Raw genomic sequence first — 16,505 nt, 5'->3', positions numbered from 1 at the left:
AGGTGGCATGTGCTTGCTGAAGGGACAATGGGAACAGGAAGACATGATTGCACTAGAGGAAGTGCATTGGCTTCCTTGAGTTGAAGAGCTCAGAGCAACTTCCCTTTTCTCCTCAGCCTCTTTGCTAATCCCAGTGTACTCTCTCGTGCTTCCCCTGGGGCCACACAGGCAGCCTGGCCTCTCTGCTTCTGTTTCCCTAACCCTCCTCAGGTTTCCCATGTTCACGAGACCCCCTCCACCTGATCCGGGCTCTCAACACCCACTGCCTCATTCCCAGCTTCACATTTTCTGATGGATGCACTGTTATCTCCAGAGTACCCACAGGGAAACTGAGGCATGGGAACTTTGGCTGAATGGGTCCCAGATGGAAAGGCAGGCAGAGGAGAAGGTAAGGGACCCACTGGCTATCCAAGGTGGCCTGCCCTCCCAGAGCTGACCTGGGGGTTCTCTTTTGGCCTTGCCCCACTGACTGTGAGCTATTGGCTGATGGTCACATGATTGCTGTGTCTCTCAAGCAGGGGCTGGAACCTAATCACAGCTGCTGTGGACCTGCTGTTGGGGGTACAGAACTTTCCCAGAACAGGCTCAGGGTAACTTTGTGGGATACATGAAGGGTCAGGCCCTGCTGCTGTTACTGTGTAGCCTGCTCAGGGTTATCTCAGGCAGTTGGTCAGGTGGGCAGGTCACTATGTCGCTTTTAGCACCGTGGACCAGTTGAATCCCCCTGAGGATATGTTTCCAGCTCAGGGGTGTGTGAGGCCCCCTGGGCCTGTCCTCCTGTCCTCCTCCAATAGAGAAGTCAGGGCCTGCAACCACGGCGCTCCACAGAGGGGATTTGTGCAGCTGGAGGGCCTTCAGTTTGGGGGTTTGAGGATGGGCAGAGACTAAATGCAGCCCTTTAGCCTGACAGATGGCTGCTGGGAGGAGCAGGTTCTCTGCACTTCCTGCTCCCTCCCCTTTGCTCTCCTTTCACACACACTGACTTCCTGTAACCCTGGCAATGCCCAGCCCCTCCGGGCCTCTGAGCCTTTGCCCAGGACTTCCCCTGGTCTCCCCAGTCTTTGCCTAGGCTCCTCCCGCCAATTTCCAGGGCTTGTTTGGAATTTCATCTGCTCCAGAGATGCCCCATCATTCCCCCTTTTCCTTAGGACATTTCCAATGCTGTTGGTCTGCTCATTGACATTCCACTTGAACATAGACCACAGGAGACCTGACTTGCCTCCTCCAGTCTCCCGGCACCCAGCCCTGTGCCTGGTACCTTGGAAGTAGTAGTCATTTCTGCAGGAGGAGGTGGGGAAGGGGCTGGCAGGGCCACTGGGGCAGAGCATCGATGGGCCTTGTTCCTTCCCTTTATGAGCCCCCTGCCAGGTGCCTTGCTGGCCAGCCTCTGAGGCCATCTGACAGGTTGGTTTCCTCTTTCTCCCCACCACCCATGCTCCTCCCCATTGGCTGCCATCCTGGATGTTGCTATCTTGGGGACAGGTACCCCTCTTGTCTGGAAATCACAGCTGGACACCTCTGTCTTGAATGTGAGTTTTGCCCTTCTGGGGAGCGAGTGTGGTGGGGGCTGGGCAGGGCCAGGCTCATGTAGTTCTCTCCTACCCATTTTTTCTAGTGGTAGTTAATGTGACTCTGTTTCAGAGGGTGAGGCTACTGTGGCTTCAATCCCTGCCCCCAGCCCTTCCAATAGTCAGTGGCTTAGCAAGAAGTAGACCTTGGACTCTCCTCCAGGTGGCCCCACTTTCTGTATTTCCCAGATTCTGAAATGAAGCCTTTTTGGAAACAAATTTCCATGGAAATTCCATGTGTCCCTGACCCCCTTCCTTCAGGGGTTGGCTGGAACCTGAGATTCTGGACCTCTGGCTCCTCACCACCCCATGGTTGTGCCAACAGACTAATGTCCTGAGCATTTGTCTGTGTCTTGAGACTAGGGGCACAGCTGGTGGTTTTTTCCTTGGGAGGTTCCTCCACCTCCAGCCTGGTCTCTACCCTCTGGTGTCCCCTGCATCTCCACCTGACTGTGCCCCCTACCCCCACACTTGCCTCAGTCAGATTTGTTTTTCAAAGGTTCTGTCCCCTGACACTCACTATTGAGATCTCCTGGCTACTTTGTGAGTAGGCTGGATTCCACAGAGCCAGATTTGAGGCCCCAAGGACAGCGCAGGGCAGTGGTAGACACCCTCAGGGCTGGTCATTGGCCTGATATCACATGCTCGGCTCATGGTTGTAGTCCCTAGTTCTGCAGCTCTTCCAGGATGATCCCCTGGAGGGGCCAGCTAGTGGGGGAAGGAGGGCTTGGGGGCTGGTACAAGCTGGTGGCAGGTGAGGACCTGCAGCCAAGAGGGCTTGGGCAGGGGCTACTTGGAGGGCAGGAACTGGGCTGCTGGGCTGTGGCCCAGGGAAGGGCCAGGGACTCCATCAGAGTAGGTGGGAAGGGAAAGGATAAGGCAGAATTGCAGCCTGGGCTGGCTCTGGGCTATAGGGGACAGGCAGAGGGACTAGAATGGGGAGGAGGATTCCAGCCATCAGTAAACTGATGACATTTTTAGAGCAGGGTTGGAGGGGGGTGGAAGACAAGGACTGGGAGACTGAGAGTGGTAGGGGCTGGGCTGAGTGAGAGGGCTCAGGGTTATCTCAGGCAGATGATCAGGTGGGCAGGTCCTGTGGAACCAGCGTGACCTGTATTGGCAGAAGGGGTAGCTGATGGGCAGGCAGCAGTCCCCAGCAGTGGCTGGGGGTGGCCTGGGGGTCTGAACTTGGCCCTGGCCTCCAGAGTGGGCTGCTAGGCTAGCCTGTGGCAAGGGGAGGGTGAGCCTGTGGAGTCAGGTCAGGGATGCAGGAAGGTCACATTCTATCCCTGCCAGCCTTCCTCCTAGCATCAGGGCATCCAAGGCTGGGACCTCGCTGGGGCCTGGTGTCTTGGGCCCTCGCACTCTGGCCCTCTGGGGACTGTTTGGCCCCTCTGTAACAGTGTTATTCGCCACCTGGTGGTGGTGGTGGCCTAGTGAAGACGTGCAGCCAAGATAAAGTGCCATCTTGTGGTCCTTGTTATTACCTCCGGAGGACCCAGCCAGCTGGCTGCAGCCTTTGCCTACCTGGAAGCAGCATGCAGTTTAGTGTCTTTCCCCCAAAAGCCCTTTCTCAGTGCTGTGACCCTGCACAGGTTCCTGAGCTTCTCTGGACCCCAGGCTCTCATCTGTTCAATGGCTCTTTTGAAAATGCCTACTCCCTGGGTGGCTGCATCCTGATGAAGCCAGTCCAGGCAGAGTGTCTGGTGCTTGAGAGTTGGCTGCTGGCAGTCCTCACGCCCCTTAGGCATCCTCAACCCTTTTTATCTACTTTAAGAGTGACAAGTGTCTCCTGAGGTTAGGTGAGCCACTCAGGTCACCGAGTGGGAGTAACCAGGGATCTAAACCCAGGTCTGGTCAGGCTGAAACTTTATGGGTATGGCAGGAAGGTAGGCATTCTCCTGGACACCTGGGGAGCTGGAGGGAGGAAGTGGAGGTCTTAGCCTCAGTTCTATCCCTTTGTGTGGGTCACCTTTCAGCCCTCATATACTGAATGGACAGGGCTCAGCAAAAGGGATCTGCGGACTGCTGACCCTGGGTCTGTAGTCCAGCTTGTCCCAGAGCACCATGCATGCACCATTCAGCTCTCAGGGGCCTTTCTGTGTGCTGCTGACTCTGGCGCTTGGAATGGGGAGTGGGGAGCCACTGGCTATGGGAAGACTTCCTGGGTCCCCAGGTGTTCAGCTCTGAGCACCATGGGGTTCAGGCTGCGTATGGCCTTGAGTTGGTGGAAGCCATTCCCAGGCCAGGGGGTTCTCCCTGACTCCATGGGCTGGGGAAGCCCTCAGAGTTCCCCTCTCACTTCTATCTTGGAGAGCAAAGCATTCTGGTGCTTGGGACTAGGCTGTTGGCAGTATTCATGCCCCTTAGGTGTCCTCAACCCTTTTTATCTACTTCAAGAGCGATAAGTGTGAGACCCAAGCTTCCTGTGAGACCCCACAAGCCCTATAATGGCCCCACACTCCTGCCCCAGGTTTGGACAAGGTTCAGGGCTGCTGGGCCCTAACTGACTCCCTCCCCGCTAGATATCTCCCTACCAGGTCCTCCCTCTTAGGGACCTGTGAGGGACCTCTTCTGTAGCCCTTTCCTCTCTCCCTTGAACTCCCAGCCCTGGAGGGGCCATGGAACTGTCTGGGCCAGTGCTGAGGGCTTCCCGAAGGAAAAGATAACATCCTGTGGAGAAGGGTAAGCCTGACCACCTACTTCCCAGCAGTGTGGGGCCAGGGGCTAGATAGGGCTTGGTCCAGGGAGGGCCACATCAGAGCAAGCCTGAGCAGGGAGCTGGCCTCCTGGAAGAAGCTATGGCTGGACTCAGCCTCTGGGCAGGCCTCCCTGAGCAGAGAGAGGCCAGCAGCCAGCACTGCCTGGGACCCCCAACCCTACTGAGCAGCTCCAAGGACGGGATCCTGTGCAGGTGCCCCCACTAGCATTCACCCTGGCTGGGGGTTCAGGGACATACTGCCCCTTGCCATAGGGAAACTGTCATGCTCCTGGGAGACTTGCAGCTTACAGAGCACTCTCACCATTGTGAAGGCCTGAGGAGGCCCAGGCTGGCCCCTGGGTGGGACAGTTCAAGGGTAGCTGAGCTTGTGTTCAGTCTCTGCATCTGTGAAGGCCTGTCTGCCTGCCCAAGTGGCCACTCGGGAGCAGTGCCTGGTGCCCTGGTAATAGGGGAGGACCTGGAGGATGTGACTGTGGGGAGCTGAGGTAGGTCTCCCCAAACATTCCCCCTCCCCTGCCTCTGAAGTTCAGCTCAGTAGAAGAAGGCACCAGGGTCTCACCGCAGGCCACCCGGGGCATCTGACCTAGGGAGGCAGGTCAGACCATAGAGACCTGCTTCAGGTTGAAGCCCAGAAATTCCTGCTTCTGCCCTAGAGAGCAGCCAGTGTGGTGGGGCTTGAGTTGGTCCATCCAGGGCGTCACAAACCCCCAATCCATCTTCCCAGACCCTCATTCTCTTATCTCAGTAAGGTCCGCAAGCCAGGAGACCCCTCCAGCCTCCATGCTGAGCCACTGTCCCCTTCTGGCTTCTACCTCCCAGAGGTTGAAAGTACCTCTAATCCCTTAGCCCCCCAAATAAGAAGAGACCAGCCAAGACCAAGTCAGAGGAACTGCTTTATTGACAGTCACTGACATCGCCTGAAGGTGACATGTACAAAACAGGAAGTAACCTGGAGTGGGACTTTGTCACTACACATACCCACACCTGTGCCCACATGTGCACACACACTGACCACATCCGCATCGAGGGGGGCCCTGGCTAGGTTTGTGAGACACTTATTAGAAGGTTAAGAATAAAACATGATGTGGAAAAAATAGCGGGTGCCTGGGACACAGATACGCAGCAGAAAGGGGTCCCCGAGGCCTGGGAAGGGAGACCAAACTGACCTGGAACCTCTCTCATCAAACTCCCGAGTACCCCTCCATGACCCTGGGCCCCAAAGAGTCAGGGGAAGGGCTGAGGTTGGGGCCAGTGCAGGGAGGCCTCTCTCCTGCCCAAGCATAGAGTCCATTCTCAACAGAGATAAAACTGCTGTGTGGAGTGGCCAGCAGGGACCCACGGGTGACAGGTACCTGGGTTTGGCATGCAGTGTGAATGGGGAGCAATGCCCACTGGGACAGTCGCTGGTGGGGGTGCCCCATGTTCGGAGCTGCTGGGCAGAGGGTGGTGGGGGTATTGGGGAGGTGGAGACTGCTCAGGGAGGTTTGACTGGTGGCCTGTGGACAATGGAAAGAGGGTCAAATAGGGTTCCATTCCTAGGCCTAGCTCCAGCCTCTCCTCCCAAGTCTCACCTGAGCTTCCCCCAAGTCTCACCTGAGTTCTCCTCTGGGCCCAGGCGCTGGAGAGGGGTGGCTGAAGCTGAGCGACAGACCTGGGAGGGAGAAGAGGGGTCAGAGGCAGAGTGTCACTAGCCCAGTGATGCAGGGACACAGCCTGGACTGGTTCTCACCGATGCCTCTGCCGATGTATGAAGTGTAGGACGAAGATGCAGCCACACAGGAGGATCCCTGAGGCTCCAAAGATCCCGGCCAGGTCTGCCCGAAGAATGGGGGCTGGAGAGGGAGCTGGGAGTCCTGGAGACAGGGGTGTCAGATGGGCAGCCAGTGCCTAGGCCCTCCCTGTGCCACAGGCCTCTCCCCAGTCCCACCTTTGTCTCCACAGGCTTCCTGGGAGCCACTGGGGAAGGAAATGAACTTGCAGCAGAAAGTGGTGTTGGCCCAAGGGCTTCTGGCCGCTGACTCTTCCAGAGTGAGGGAGATGCTGCTTTTGGTTTCCCAGTGGGCCTGGCGGACAGGGGCCCAATACCTGGTTCCAAATTCTGGGTGCAACACAGCTAGACTGGTTCCTCCAGCACCATCAGGCCCCCCGCAGCTCACAGTCACCAGGGAGATGGAGCCAGACCCAAGGAACCCACAGCGGACAGTGAAGGTTGGGAGCTCAGTGGCCTCCATCTGGACTTGCACCCACACCTCGGGGGTCCCTGAGGAATAGGGACAGGAAGATCAGTGGACTGATCACTGACCATGGTCCCTGCCCCATGGCCTCTGTATCTCTCTGGCTTTTCCACTCACCTGCAGAGATGCAGAGGGTCAGCAGTGCCCAGAGCAGGACCAGAGGCGTGGGCCCAGCCATGAGTCCCTGGCTGCCCAGGCTCTGGGGGCTGCCGGGATGACCCAGGTGATCCTCTTCTCATTGAAAGAAGTTTTCATGTTGTCAGCAGCCTGGGTGACAGGGGCTCCTCAGAGCCCAGCCCCACTTCCTTCTCCGATGCCTTCCTCCAGAGGTGGTTAACACTGGGTGATGGGTTCCCCCCTTAAAGTGACAGTGACAGAGCTTCCTTTGTCCCCAAGAACTGTGTTTCCATGAGAGGGGTGGGGTGGTTCAGATCCTGTAATGGCACAGATGCTGGCTATGCCAGACCCTCAGGGAGAGGGAAGAGGGGTGCTACAGGGGATGCTGAGCAGTAGCTCTTTCTTGGGGACAGGGGACACCTGGCTATTGATGATGAACAAGGCTCTGACCTGCCTAGATAAAGGGTAGGGAAAGCAGGAAAGCCAGTGGGGAGACCACCTAGGAGCCAGGCCTAGTGGCCCAAGGGCTTCTGGGCCATTACACATCTGAGGTGGCCCCTGGATGCTCTGTTTGCCACTGTCCACATTTAAATATGCTGCCCAGCTCACCCTCCTGAGCTCCTCAGCCCTGGCGCAGTCTCTGGATGCCCAAGGGCTGAACTTAACCTGTCCCACTTGGAGCTCCACCCCTTCTACTGCTTTCTTTACAGTGCAGGGCACCCAGCTTTCAGCTGCTTGGACCCAAAGCATTGTCACCTGTGGCTCTTCTCATTTGTCTCCAACATGCCAGGACACTCACCTTCCCATCCTGATCAAATAGCTAACTCAAGCCATCTGCCCGGATGAGCACAAGTAATGTAGAATTAGCCCGTCTCCCTGCATCTCCCGTGGCCTCCCGATAGCAAGCTCTCTTTGCAGTAGCCAGTGTGACCCTTGAGAACCCATGTCACACAGGCCACTGCCCTTCCTAGCTCAGACCCTATATCATCCAGAGCCCAAAACTCGAAGGCCCTCCATGATCTGGCCCTGTTTCCCCCTTGCCTTTCCCCGCCTCGTACCTCACCAGCATACCTTTGTCGTCGTTTGGAAGTGACATGAACATGCTGGCCCTTGGCCACAAGGGAGGATTGGGGGCAATGAGAGACCCCTTCTGGCCTCCACTTTTGTTTTCTCTTCCCACCAGGTGTTGCTTCAAATCCCTGTCCTGTGTGTGTTCTTTTACGAAAGCATGCTGACTAGGCTATATATGCAGTGACAGGTGACTCTTTCCAGGGGTCAGAAAGCTTTGTGTGCTATGAGCATGAATCTGGGGCTGGCCCACACCTGGTCTGAGGACTGTTTTGTTCAGGTGTGGTGAGGATTAAAGAGACAGCCCTGTCCTGCTCTGAGGTTTGGCCTGTGTGTTCTAGATTCAGCATTTTTAATCCTGTGGTGATGGCCATAAACCGATTTGGCCCTTGGGCAAACTCATCTCATCCTTAACCTGTGGCCCATTAACTGGCCTTCACAGGTGCCTCCAGACCAGTTGCCCCACTGTTCTGGTCTGGTCAGGCCAAAAGTACTCACCTGGCTCAGACCTGCTGTTACCATTTCTTGAAATACTGAGCCCAGATGTCGGGGTTGAGACCTGGACAGAGATGACCCACCTCAGCATGTCCCAGCCATGTAGGTGCGGGGCATCTGGGGCATCTCTTGAGCTGCTGGCCTCAACCTCCCTTCTGGACACTCTTTCCACCTGCTGGGATCCAGCCTACTTTGCACGACCTGGCTCCAGGAAGCTGTCTCAGCCTGAGTGCTTCCTTCTCCAAGCCCGTCACAGGAGGGCAGTCACTCACAGCCAGGCTCTCAGCAGCCCTGAGGGTCTTCACTGGTTGACTCTAAGACCTAGAGGAAGATTCTCTTTTGATCTCCACCTGAACAAAGTGCACAAGAAGAGCTCAGAACTTACTGATGGGTTTTAAAGTTATGGCAGGAAGCCAATGACCCGCCAACATTCTCAGTTTTGAAATTTCAATCTTGGAAGCCATGTTGTTCCTTCAGTAAGTTTTCACTGTGTAAGATTCAAACGAGATAAAATAGGAGGTTTCTCCATAAGCTCTATGGAGAGGTTAGTAAGTGCCCTTATTTGGGGGTGGCATAAAACAGCTGCAGAGCATGTTAGGTGGAATGCCAGACGCCAGCAAACCATTTATTAACCAGGCTCTTGCCTAACCATTTCAAAATGTCACCTCTATCAGAAAATGAGTTCTTAAAAACAGTCTATTTTGGCTCCTCTTTCTTAATCTCGCCATTGACTTGCTCATTCCTGTTTAATACCACCTGGTCCTCAATGGTCCTCACTAGAATATTCTATGTTTGTGATGGTAACAGCAGGTCTGAGCCAGGTGAGTACTTTTGGCCTGAGGGCTCATGGTCTCAGAACTTCTTGTCTACTCCTGAACATTCTCCAGAATTTTAACTCCAGAAACACAAAAGGTCCTAAGCCAAACAATGTAAGCAAGCCCTATGTCATCAGGTTGGCATTGCTGCCTCCCCACCTTGTGGCCCACAGTACAGGCAAAATGACACTGACTACCTCTTGCCCAGACATTTCTTGGTGAAATCCTTGCAGCCACAGTCTGAGGCCTACTGAGGTGAAACGGGCTTGGGCTCAGTGTGTAGAGTTAGGCCATGAATGTTAGAAATGGCCACGACTCCAGGCAGAGCTGCACATCCACAGGCCAAGCAACTTAACCTCTCAAAGATGCTCGATCTCAGCAGGGAGGGTGCTGTCTGCTTCACAGTGTGCTTGAGAGGACTGAGTAGGTCACTGTAGGTGGACCCTGCCCAGCCTGGCTCAGCCCTCAGGGAAGGCTTCTGTATGAGACATTCCTTGAGTTCAGCCCATTCTCTCCAAGACACTGGGGTGAGTTTTCTTTATGGCTTGTGTGGAAGATATGACGATACACAACTTGATCTTTATTGCACTTTCCCAGCAGATCAAAGCCAGGATTGTTTTGTGGGGGGCAGTATTGGAGATTGAACCCAGGTGTTTTTCCACTGAGTTATATCCCTAGTCCTTTTAATTTTTCATTGTTACCTTGAGTCTTGCTACATTGCTGAGGCTGGCCTTGAACTTTTGATCTGCTTGCCTGACTCTCAAGTTGCTCAGATTACAGAAGCATGTCACCATGTCTGGTCCCTTCCTTCTTAAAACTTTTGAAACAGGATGTTTCTGAAGTAATCATCAGTTGTGCTTTTCCCTAGTATTTCTTCTTCCTTTGCTTCCTCTCAAACAGAGCTCTCTCTGAGGAAGATGCCTTGGCTTCTGCAGGGTTGTGACAGACAGGTTGGAAGTGAAGCAGAGAGTGTTGACTAGTCTGGCTTTTTGTTCAAAGGCCTGACATCTTCCAGGAATCTCGGAGAAGACAGGGAAGAGTGGGCAGGTGGGGAAGCCGTGGCTGGGGCAGCTCTGAGTTCAGGAGGGCAGACTGGGAGCCATTAAGGACTGTGGAGAGGCAGGGCTGCTGTGGGGAGGCTGGGCAGATTCTTGTGGCCACATCTGGCACAGGAACAGCGAGGGCGCAGGCTGTGTGGGCAGAGGACCAGAGGCTGCTTCCCTCCCCCACATGCCTTGGCATTTGACACCACCTTAGGAAAAAGAATGGAAGCTGGAAGAATCAGGAGTTAATTCTTCCACCATCTGGGCAGGAGAACAGCTTGAAATTATAGAGGAAAATAGTTTTCATTTCTGCTCATCTGAGCTTGTAGTTTGAGATTCATAACAGCTACATTTATTTTTGCCTGTTTTACATGCTGTGAAAAGATCACGTTTTCCATCTTATATTTGTAATTACATTTTACCTTTTATTAAAGTAACATAAATAAGAGTTAATAGCCGAGTGTGTATTACATGCTTAAGTCTATTCTGAGTGGTTCATGCTTTAACAAACACTTTATGAGGGATATGGCTTGCCCAAGGCCAAAAACAACTGACAAAATTTTTAGCTCCAGAACCCACAACATTAACCACTCTGCTGAGCTTCTTGTTCCACACAGTTAAAATTAAAAACTGATCTACAAGGTTGTGTCAATAAACAGCAGTCTTCGATCCCAGAGTGAAGCTGGGACATGAACTGTGCCTATCCATCACTAGGTCAGGCCACTTTCCTAGGCTCTGACAGGGAGGCTACTGCACTAACAGGGACAGTTTTGTGGCTTTCACACACATCATTTGACCTCTTCATTGGTTCTAATCTGCTGAGGTGAACTAAATGCAGTTGCCTTCAAGTTTCCCTGGAGCCTGGGTTCCCCTTTGTCTTTGCCAAGTTTTCCACTCCTCTCCTGTGTTCCGTGTTCCTTCCTGACCTCAGCTCTTTGGTGCTATTTCTCTATGCTGCCCTAGTTTGGCAACACTAAGGGTCGGCCACTAGTGAGTCTGCTCTAGAGGCTGGTTTTGTGAATCCTTCTGGGACTGCATTATTTCACCCTGTCTCCAGGGCAGGATCTAAAGAGTTCATCAAGGGAGACTTCAAAACGTCTGTGTGTGAAAAGAAACCTTTCCCTTCTGGCCACTGCCTCTTCTCTCATGATCAAGGCATACATTCTCCTTTTATCTCATGACTCCTGGGCTAGCAATCCTGGGGTTCAAAGATGGGGGTGCATTACAAAGTCTTGCATGCCAAAAACTTCCTCAGCCATCCAGAAAAAAAACATCTCTTCATGTTGTAATTCAGGTAATACCAACAACTCACCTCTGGCGGAGCTCATCACAACAGACACAGGTTAAAGAAGATAATTATTACCCAGTATTGGAATAATAGAATGTGACATGCAGCAGGCCAGACCCTGGAAAAGCATTGCTTGGCGTCACTCATTACGCCATGAGAGATCTGCATTGCCTTCTGAGCTGGCCTCTGGGGCTGGAAGGTCAAGTGTGGCCTGGGCCTGAATGTCCCAGCCAGCAGGGGGCAACAATGAACTTGGCAAGTTGGGCTGAGACCCAGGTGGTAACACCCATGGCTGTGCAGGAGAAATGCTCAATTCTAACTTAAGAAAAAAACACAATGAAGTTAAGTTTCACAACTATTTAGTGACACTGTGCCTTCACTGGAAGGATCATGGTTCATCTCTAGTAAGATTAAAATCCTGAGGGAAGAGAGGCAAACCCAGAGCCCATTACCAGACTCTGGCTTCCATGCCACAGATGTACTGGCTTTGAGATACCAAATATGTTTCCCCTGTAAGAATGCTGCTATTTGCACTTGGAAATCACTTATCTAACCTATTTGTGAGTTTCCCAAATGAAGGCTTTTAGTGGGCTTTGAACTTCTCTATTGAAGTGGTAAATATGAAGAGGCACCTATCCCCTGTGGGGTTATCTTGAGAGGCACTCTTGAGCTTTCAATTGGAATTTCAGAAAGTGCTAAACTATGATTTAAAAATGTTTCTCACTTTGCTTTCAGGAAAACATATTTTTAGAGCAAAAATATATTTTGTACTATTAACTAATAAATATTTTAAAGACACTTACTTCATTAACTCACCCAATGTATTTCAAATGGGTATTATAATGTACAAAATAAGGAGCAAATGTTCTTTTAGGTCAAATTTGTAATAAAGATTCCTAAATTTTTGGAGTCATGGAACTCAAGTTCTGTTCCCATTACCATGGCAACACAACAAACCCCATTAGACTCAGTAGTGTAAGCAATCACCTTCTTACTGGGCTCATGAATTTTGTGCTCAGAAACTTGGAAAGGACACAGGAAAGATGGCTTAGCTGGGGAAACTTCAAAGGCTGTGGCTGGAATCATAATCCATGTCTGGCAGCTGATGGATGTCGGGTAGAACCTCAGCGAGGGCTGCTGGAGAACTTGCACATGGCCTTGGCCTCGTCACATGGGCACACAGAATCGTGGCAAGGATTGAAGACTGATCATTGGAGGAAACAGGAAGTAGAAACTACCAGTTTCTTTAAAATTTGAGCCCACAAACTGGCACAGCATCATTCCCACGGTATTCTGTTAACTGAGCAACCACAGAGCCCATACTAGATCCAACCAAAGAAGAGTATCAGAGGGTTTGGGGAGCATGGTATAAAACTTGGGCAGATTCTGAGGTTGGGGCTCAATCCACCACCTTGGGCTGTCTGGCTGCACAAGGATGTCGTTTTACAAAGCCTCCAAGTTTCTCTTTTGACCTCTGAAGTGCCTTAGCTTGGCTGGTATTTAAATTCCTCAGGAATCTCCCCTTCTGGGTTGACCTCCATGTCTTCCCAGGAAAACCAAGATCCCAGGAAAGGCCCCTCCTCCTGAAACTGTTCCACTTGGACAGAGGCCTAGCTCTCCAGTGGGTTAGCTGCCCCAGGGCACTGCCAGGCTCTTTCTAAGACTCATACCCAAATTCTAGCTTTTACTTGGGAGTGTGTGGCAGGAAAAGGAGGGAGGAAGGGGAAGGATGCAAAAATGGTCGGGCTGAGAGGCTCCATCACCAGAAATCAGGTTTTTTGTTTTCCCCTGTACAGCCACTGGCTGGTTGGCTGTGTCCAGCTTGGAGGACCACAGGGAGAATCTGTAACTAAAGAGCCCTCTGAGATTAGGAAGGACTGGAAATTGTATCTAAAAGGAGAGGTGGAAGGGTTCCTCAAACCACAAAAGCCAGCCGTAAAACCAAAGCAACCCACATCATCATATATGCAATTGACTATCAAAGGGAAGAGAAGAGAGGTCCTGTGCTATTGAGAGGCAGAACAAGAACCAGCAAGTCGGTGTTCCAGGGAGGCAGTTCCTGAGGCTATTTTGTGGCAATCTAGGTGAGAGACACTGATGGCAGTGAGAACAGACCAGAGGTACGATTTGGAGAACATGTGGCTGTGCAGAAGAACTGGCTGGGGAAGGTGAGGGAAGAAGGTGGTGTCCAGGACTTGCATTTGGGGTTGGGCATTTACAGTAACTTCTGTTTCCTCCTCACTCTTAGCTACTCTGATTCTACAAAATTCCAAATTATGGCAGGTGTCTCTGGGATGAGGAGATGAAATTATCCTGTAAAGAACCCCTGGGTGAAGGCTGCCAACATACACAGCTGGGCTGGGGCTGGGCCTCAGGGGGAGTGACAGGCAGTTTCACAAGGTCCCCACCCTGTCTGCTTATCAGCATCATCTTCTTTCACCTTAGATGAAACTGCTGCTACCAGCTCAACCGCTCAATTGCTCCCTATGGCTCTGCCCACCACTGTCTGTCTCTCAGTAACTGAGCAATACATCCTTGAGAGCCTGTAGACCGAGCACATGGGGGGAGGGGTGACACACCTGCACACAGGCCATGGCACCAGGCATCCAAAAAACCTGACCCTCCATCATTGTGACAATCTCAGGTCACACCTAGGAACTTGCTGATTCAAACACATTTATTGAGTTCATCACCAAGGCTCAGGAGTCTGGGGAAGGAGTCCCAACAGGAAAACCAGGGACTCGTTAAATGCATGGAGGCAGTACCTCTCCACTAAAGAGGTGACACCTCCCACCCCACTCCAAATAGAAAATGGACAGAGGGACAGAGCCATGGTGCATCAGGGAGGACAGGGGCTCATGGCTTCTCTACCCATAACCATCAGGAAAGGTAGGTGAGAAAGGCAAGGCCAACTCTCCAAAGGCCAGGGCTGGGGCCTGAGAGGCTTTATTTTGTTTCTTTCTCCTTTTCCAAGTGGTCATGTGCTTCAGTTAGGGAAGATGGAGATGGGGAGAGGCCCAGAGTCCTGTCAGAAATCCTGTAAGGAGAAGGATAAAAGGACATGTGAAGTCACAGCAACAGACCAAAGTGCAACCAGAAGGCTGCATCCTCAGCTAAAAATTCTAACTTCCCTTTCCCCTCACTTCCTCTTGTATGTAATTTTGTATAAACCTGAGGGTCTCGTTCCATTTCCATGCTATTTCCCTTCTCTCTCCCTTTCCCTCCCACCTCTCAACCCTGTTTAATGATGGTCTTCTTCTTGTGCTGTTCTTCCCTAGTCTGTTCTTAATTACTCTCCTTATATCAAAGAAGACATTTGGCATTTGTTTTTTAGGGCTTGGCTAGCTTCACTGAGCATAATATGCTCTAATGCCATCCATTTCCCTCCAAATTCTATGATTTTGTCATTTCTTAATGCAGAGTAATACTCCATTGTGTATAAATACAAGGGGGAGGAATGAATTGCAGTAGTGGGGGTAGAGAGAGAAGAGGGGAGGGGAGGGGAGGGGAGGGGGGATAGTAGAGGATAGGAAAGGCAACAGAATACAACAGACACTAGGATGGCAATATGTAAAGCAATGGAAGTGAAACTGATGTGAATCTGCAATCTGTATAAGGGGCAATATGGGAGTGCATAACCCACTTGAATCAAAATGTGAAATATGATATATCAAGAAATATGTAATGGAGGGGTAAGACAAGATAATACAAATGGAAGAAATGATTTACAGTAGAAGGGGTAGAGAGAAAAGGGGAGGGGAGGGGAGGGGAGGGGGGATAGTAGAGAATAGGACTGACAGCAGAATACATCAGACACTAGAAAGGCAATATGTGAATCAATGGAAGGGTAACTGATGTGATACAGCAATCTGTATACGGGGTAAAGTTGGGAGTTCATAACCCGCTTGAATCAAACTGTGAAATATGATGTATTAAGAACTGTGTAAGGTTTTGAACGACCAACAATAAAAAAAAAAAAAAAAAAAAAAAAAAAAAAAAAAAATTCTAACTTCCCCTCCTAAAGCTCCAGAGACAGCCAAAGTGCTGCTCGAGGGCACACCAGCTCTGCTCTGGGTATACCTACCTCAATGTTCAGCTCTGTAGTGTCTAAGAGGTCCAGCCCGGGCTCACTGGAGGAAGAGTGGTCCCCAGGTTGCTAGAGAAAATGGGATCAAAAGTCAGAAAAGACTTTCCCCATTCCTACCCATCATGTGGAACCAGCTCCTTTTTCAGCCTCAAAAGGACAGCACAAGGGACCACACACCAGGCATGACAGAAGTGCCTTCTCTCCTGGCCTACTGAGCCCCTTAAGAGCCTTCAGCTTTGGAACCAGAGAATGAAAGCCTCTGAAAGAGACCTTGCTTGCTGGTCTTTGGTATGGAGTGTCACTGCCTGGGTTCTCCTCTGAGCATGAACAGCCTCCTTTCCCCTGCTCTCCTCTACTATTCTGTTCTTTCCCTTCCCCAGAGGAGTGAGCAAGAGAATGACAGCAGAAGACACACATGGCTTAATCTGGGATGATGTCCCCCTCAAATCTATAACCCACAGTTCTAGGTATGAGGAGGTAAATGCCTTTGGGAGGCATTTAGGCCACAGGCCAGAGCCCTTGTGATGCACGTAGTGCCTTTATTAGAAGCAGCAGCTGGAGAGCTAGCTTGCTCCTTCCCCCACGTGAGGACACCAGTAGTTTCACCAGAAACGACTGTGCTCATTAACCTGAGCTTTGACTTCCAGCCTCCAGAGCTGTGAGAAATAAATGCTGTCTAGAAGCCACCAGTCTATGGTGATCTGTTAGGGTAGCCTGAACTAAGACACAGCCCTTTGTTCTCTACAAGATGCTTGTACTTTGTAGTTTGTGTAACTGAGGAAATGGAGGCTGAGAGGGGGCAACAAACTAACTTGCCATGGAACTGAGGACTGGTGCTCAGGTCCCTTGAGCTCCCAGATCTTTCACACTAGACTGGAACACTTCTCCTGGGGAAGTGAGTGGCCAGGGCAGAGAAGGGACTGTGGAAGGACAGGGATGGGACAGACCTCTTAGCAGAGGAGGGAGGAGGGGTGTGGCTGTGTCAGGGAGAATTACCAAATGGGCTGCAAGGGTAGCCTGATGACCTTCCACCCTGGCTCTAGGGCTCCTTCCAATTCTTAGAAGGTT

At 51.7% G+C, this 16,505-nt stretch overlaps 2 protein-coding genes across 7 annotated transcripts in view; both read right to left on the bottom strand.

Annotated features, from left to right (window-relative positions):
• Positions 1 to 5,170: 5,170 nt before the first annotated feature.
• Pvrig (PVR related immunoglobulin domain containing) lies at positions 5,171 to 6,904 on the bottom strand. The gene is made up of 5 exons (XM_078023796.1): positions 6,642 to 6,904; positions 6,205 to 6,550; positions 6,020 to 6,148; positions 5,884 to 5,941; positions 5,171 to 5,786 (listed from the first exon to the last, which is right to left on the bottom strand). Exons 1-5 carry the CDS (start codon positions 6,700 to 6,702, stop codon positions 5,472 to 5,474), a joined length of 909 nt encoding a protein of 302 aa, XP_077879922.1. The 5' UTR covers positions 6,703 to 6,904; the 3' UTR covers positions 5,171 to 5,471.
• Positions 6,905 to 14,009: 7,105 nt separating this feature from the next.
• Positions 14,010 to 16,505, bottom strand: part of Stag3 (STAG3 cohesin complex component) — a 28,939-nt gene continuing 26,443 nt past the window's right edge. For all 6 annotated transcript variants that reach the window (XM_078023792.1, XM_078023788.1, XM_078023791.1 and 3 more), the window contains 2 exons: positions 15,435 to 15,506; positions 14,010 to 14,387 (listed from right to left, as the gene is read on the bottom strand). In XM_078023792.1, the coding sequence (XP_077879918.1) occupies positions 14,379 to 14,387; positions 15,435 to 15,506 (81 nt within the window). In that variant the 3' untranslated portion in view covers positions 14,010 to 14,378. The remainder of the gene's footprint in view (positions 14,388 to 15,434; positions 15,507 to 16,505) is intronic.

Source organism: Ictidomys tridecemlineatus, chromosome 10 (assembly GCF_052094955.1).
Source record: "Ictidomys tridecemlineatus isolate mIctTri1 chromosome 10, mIctTri1.hap1, whole genome shotgun sequence".
Taxonomy (NCBI): Eukaryota; Metazoa; Chordata; class Mammalia; order Rodentia; family Sciuridae; genus Ictidomys; species Ictidomys tridecemlineatus.
Note: the sequence above shows the minus strand (reverse complement) of the source record. Positions and strands in the feature narration are given on the sequence as shown.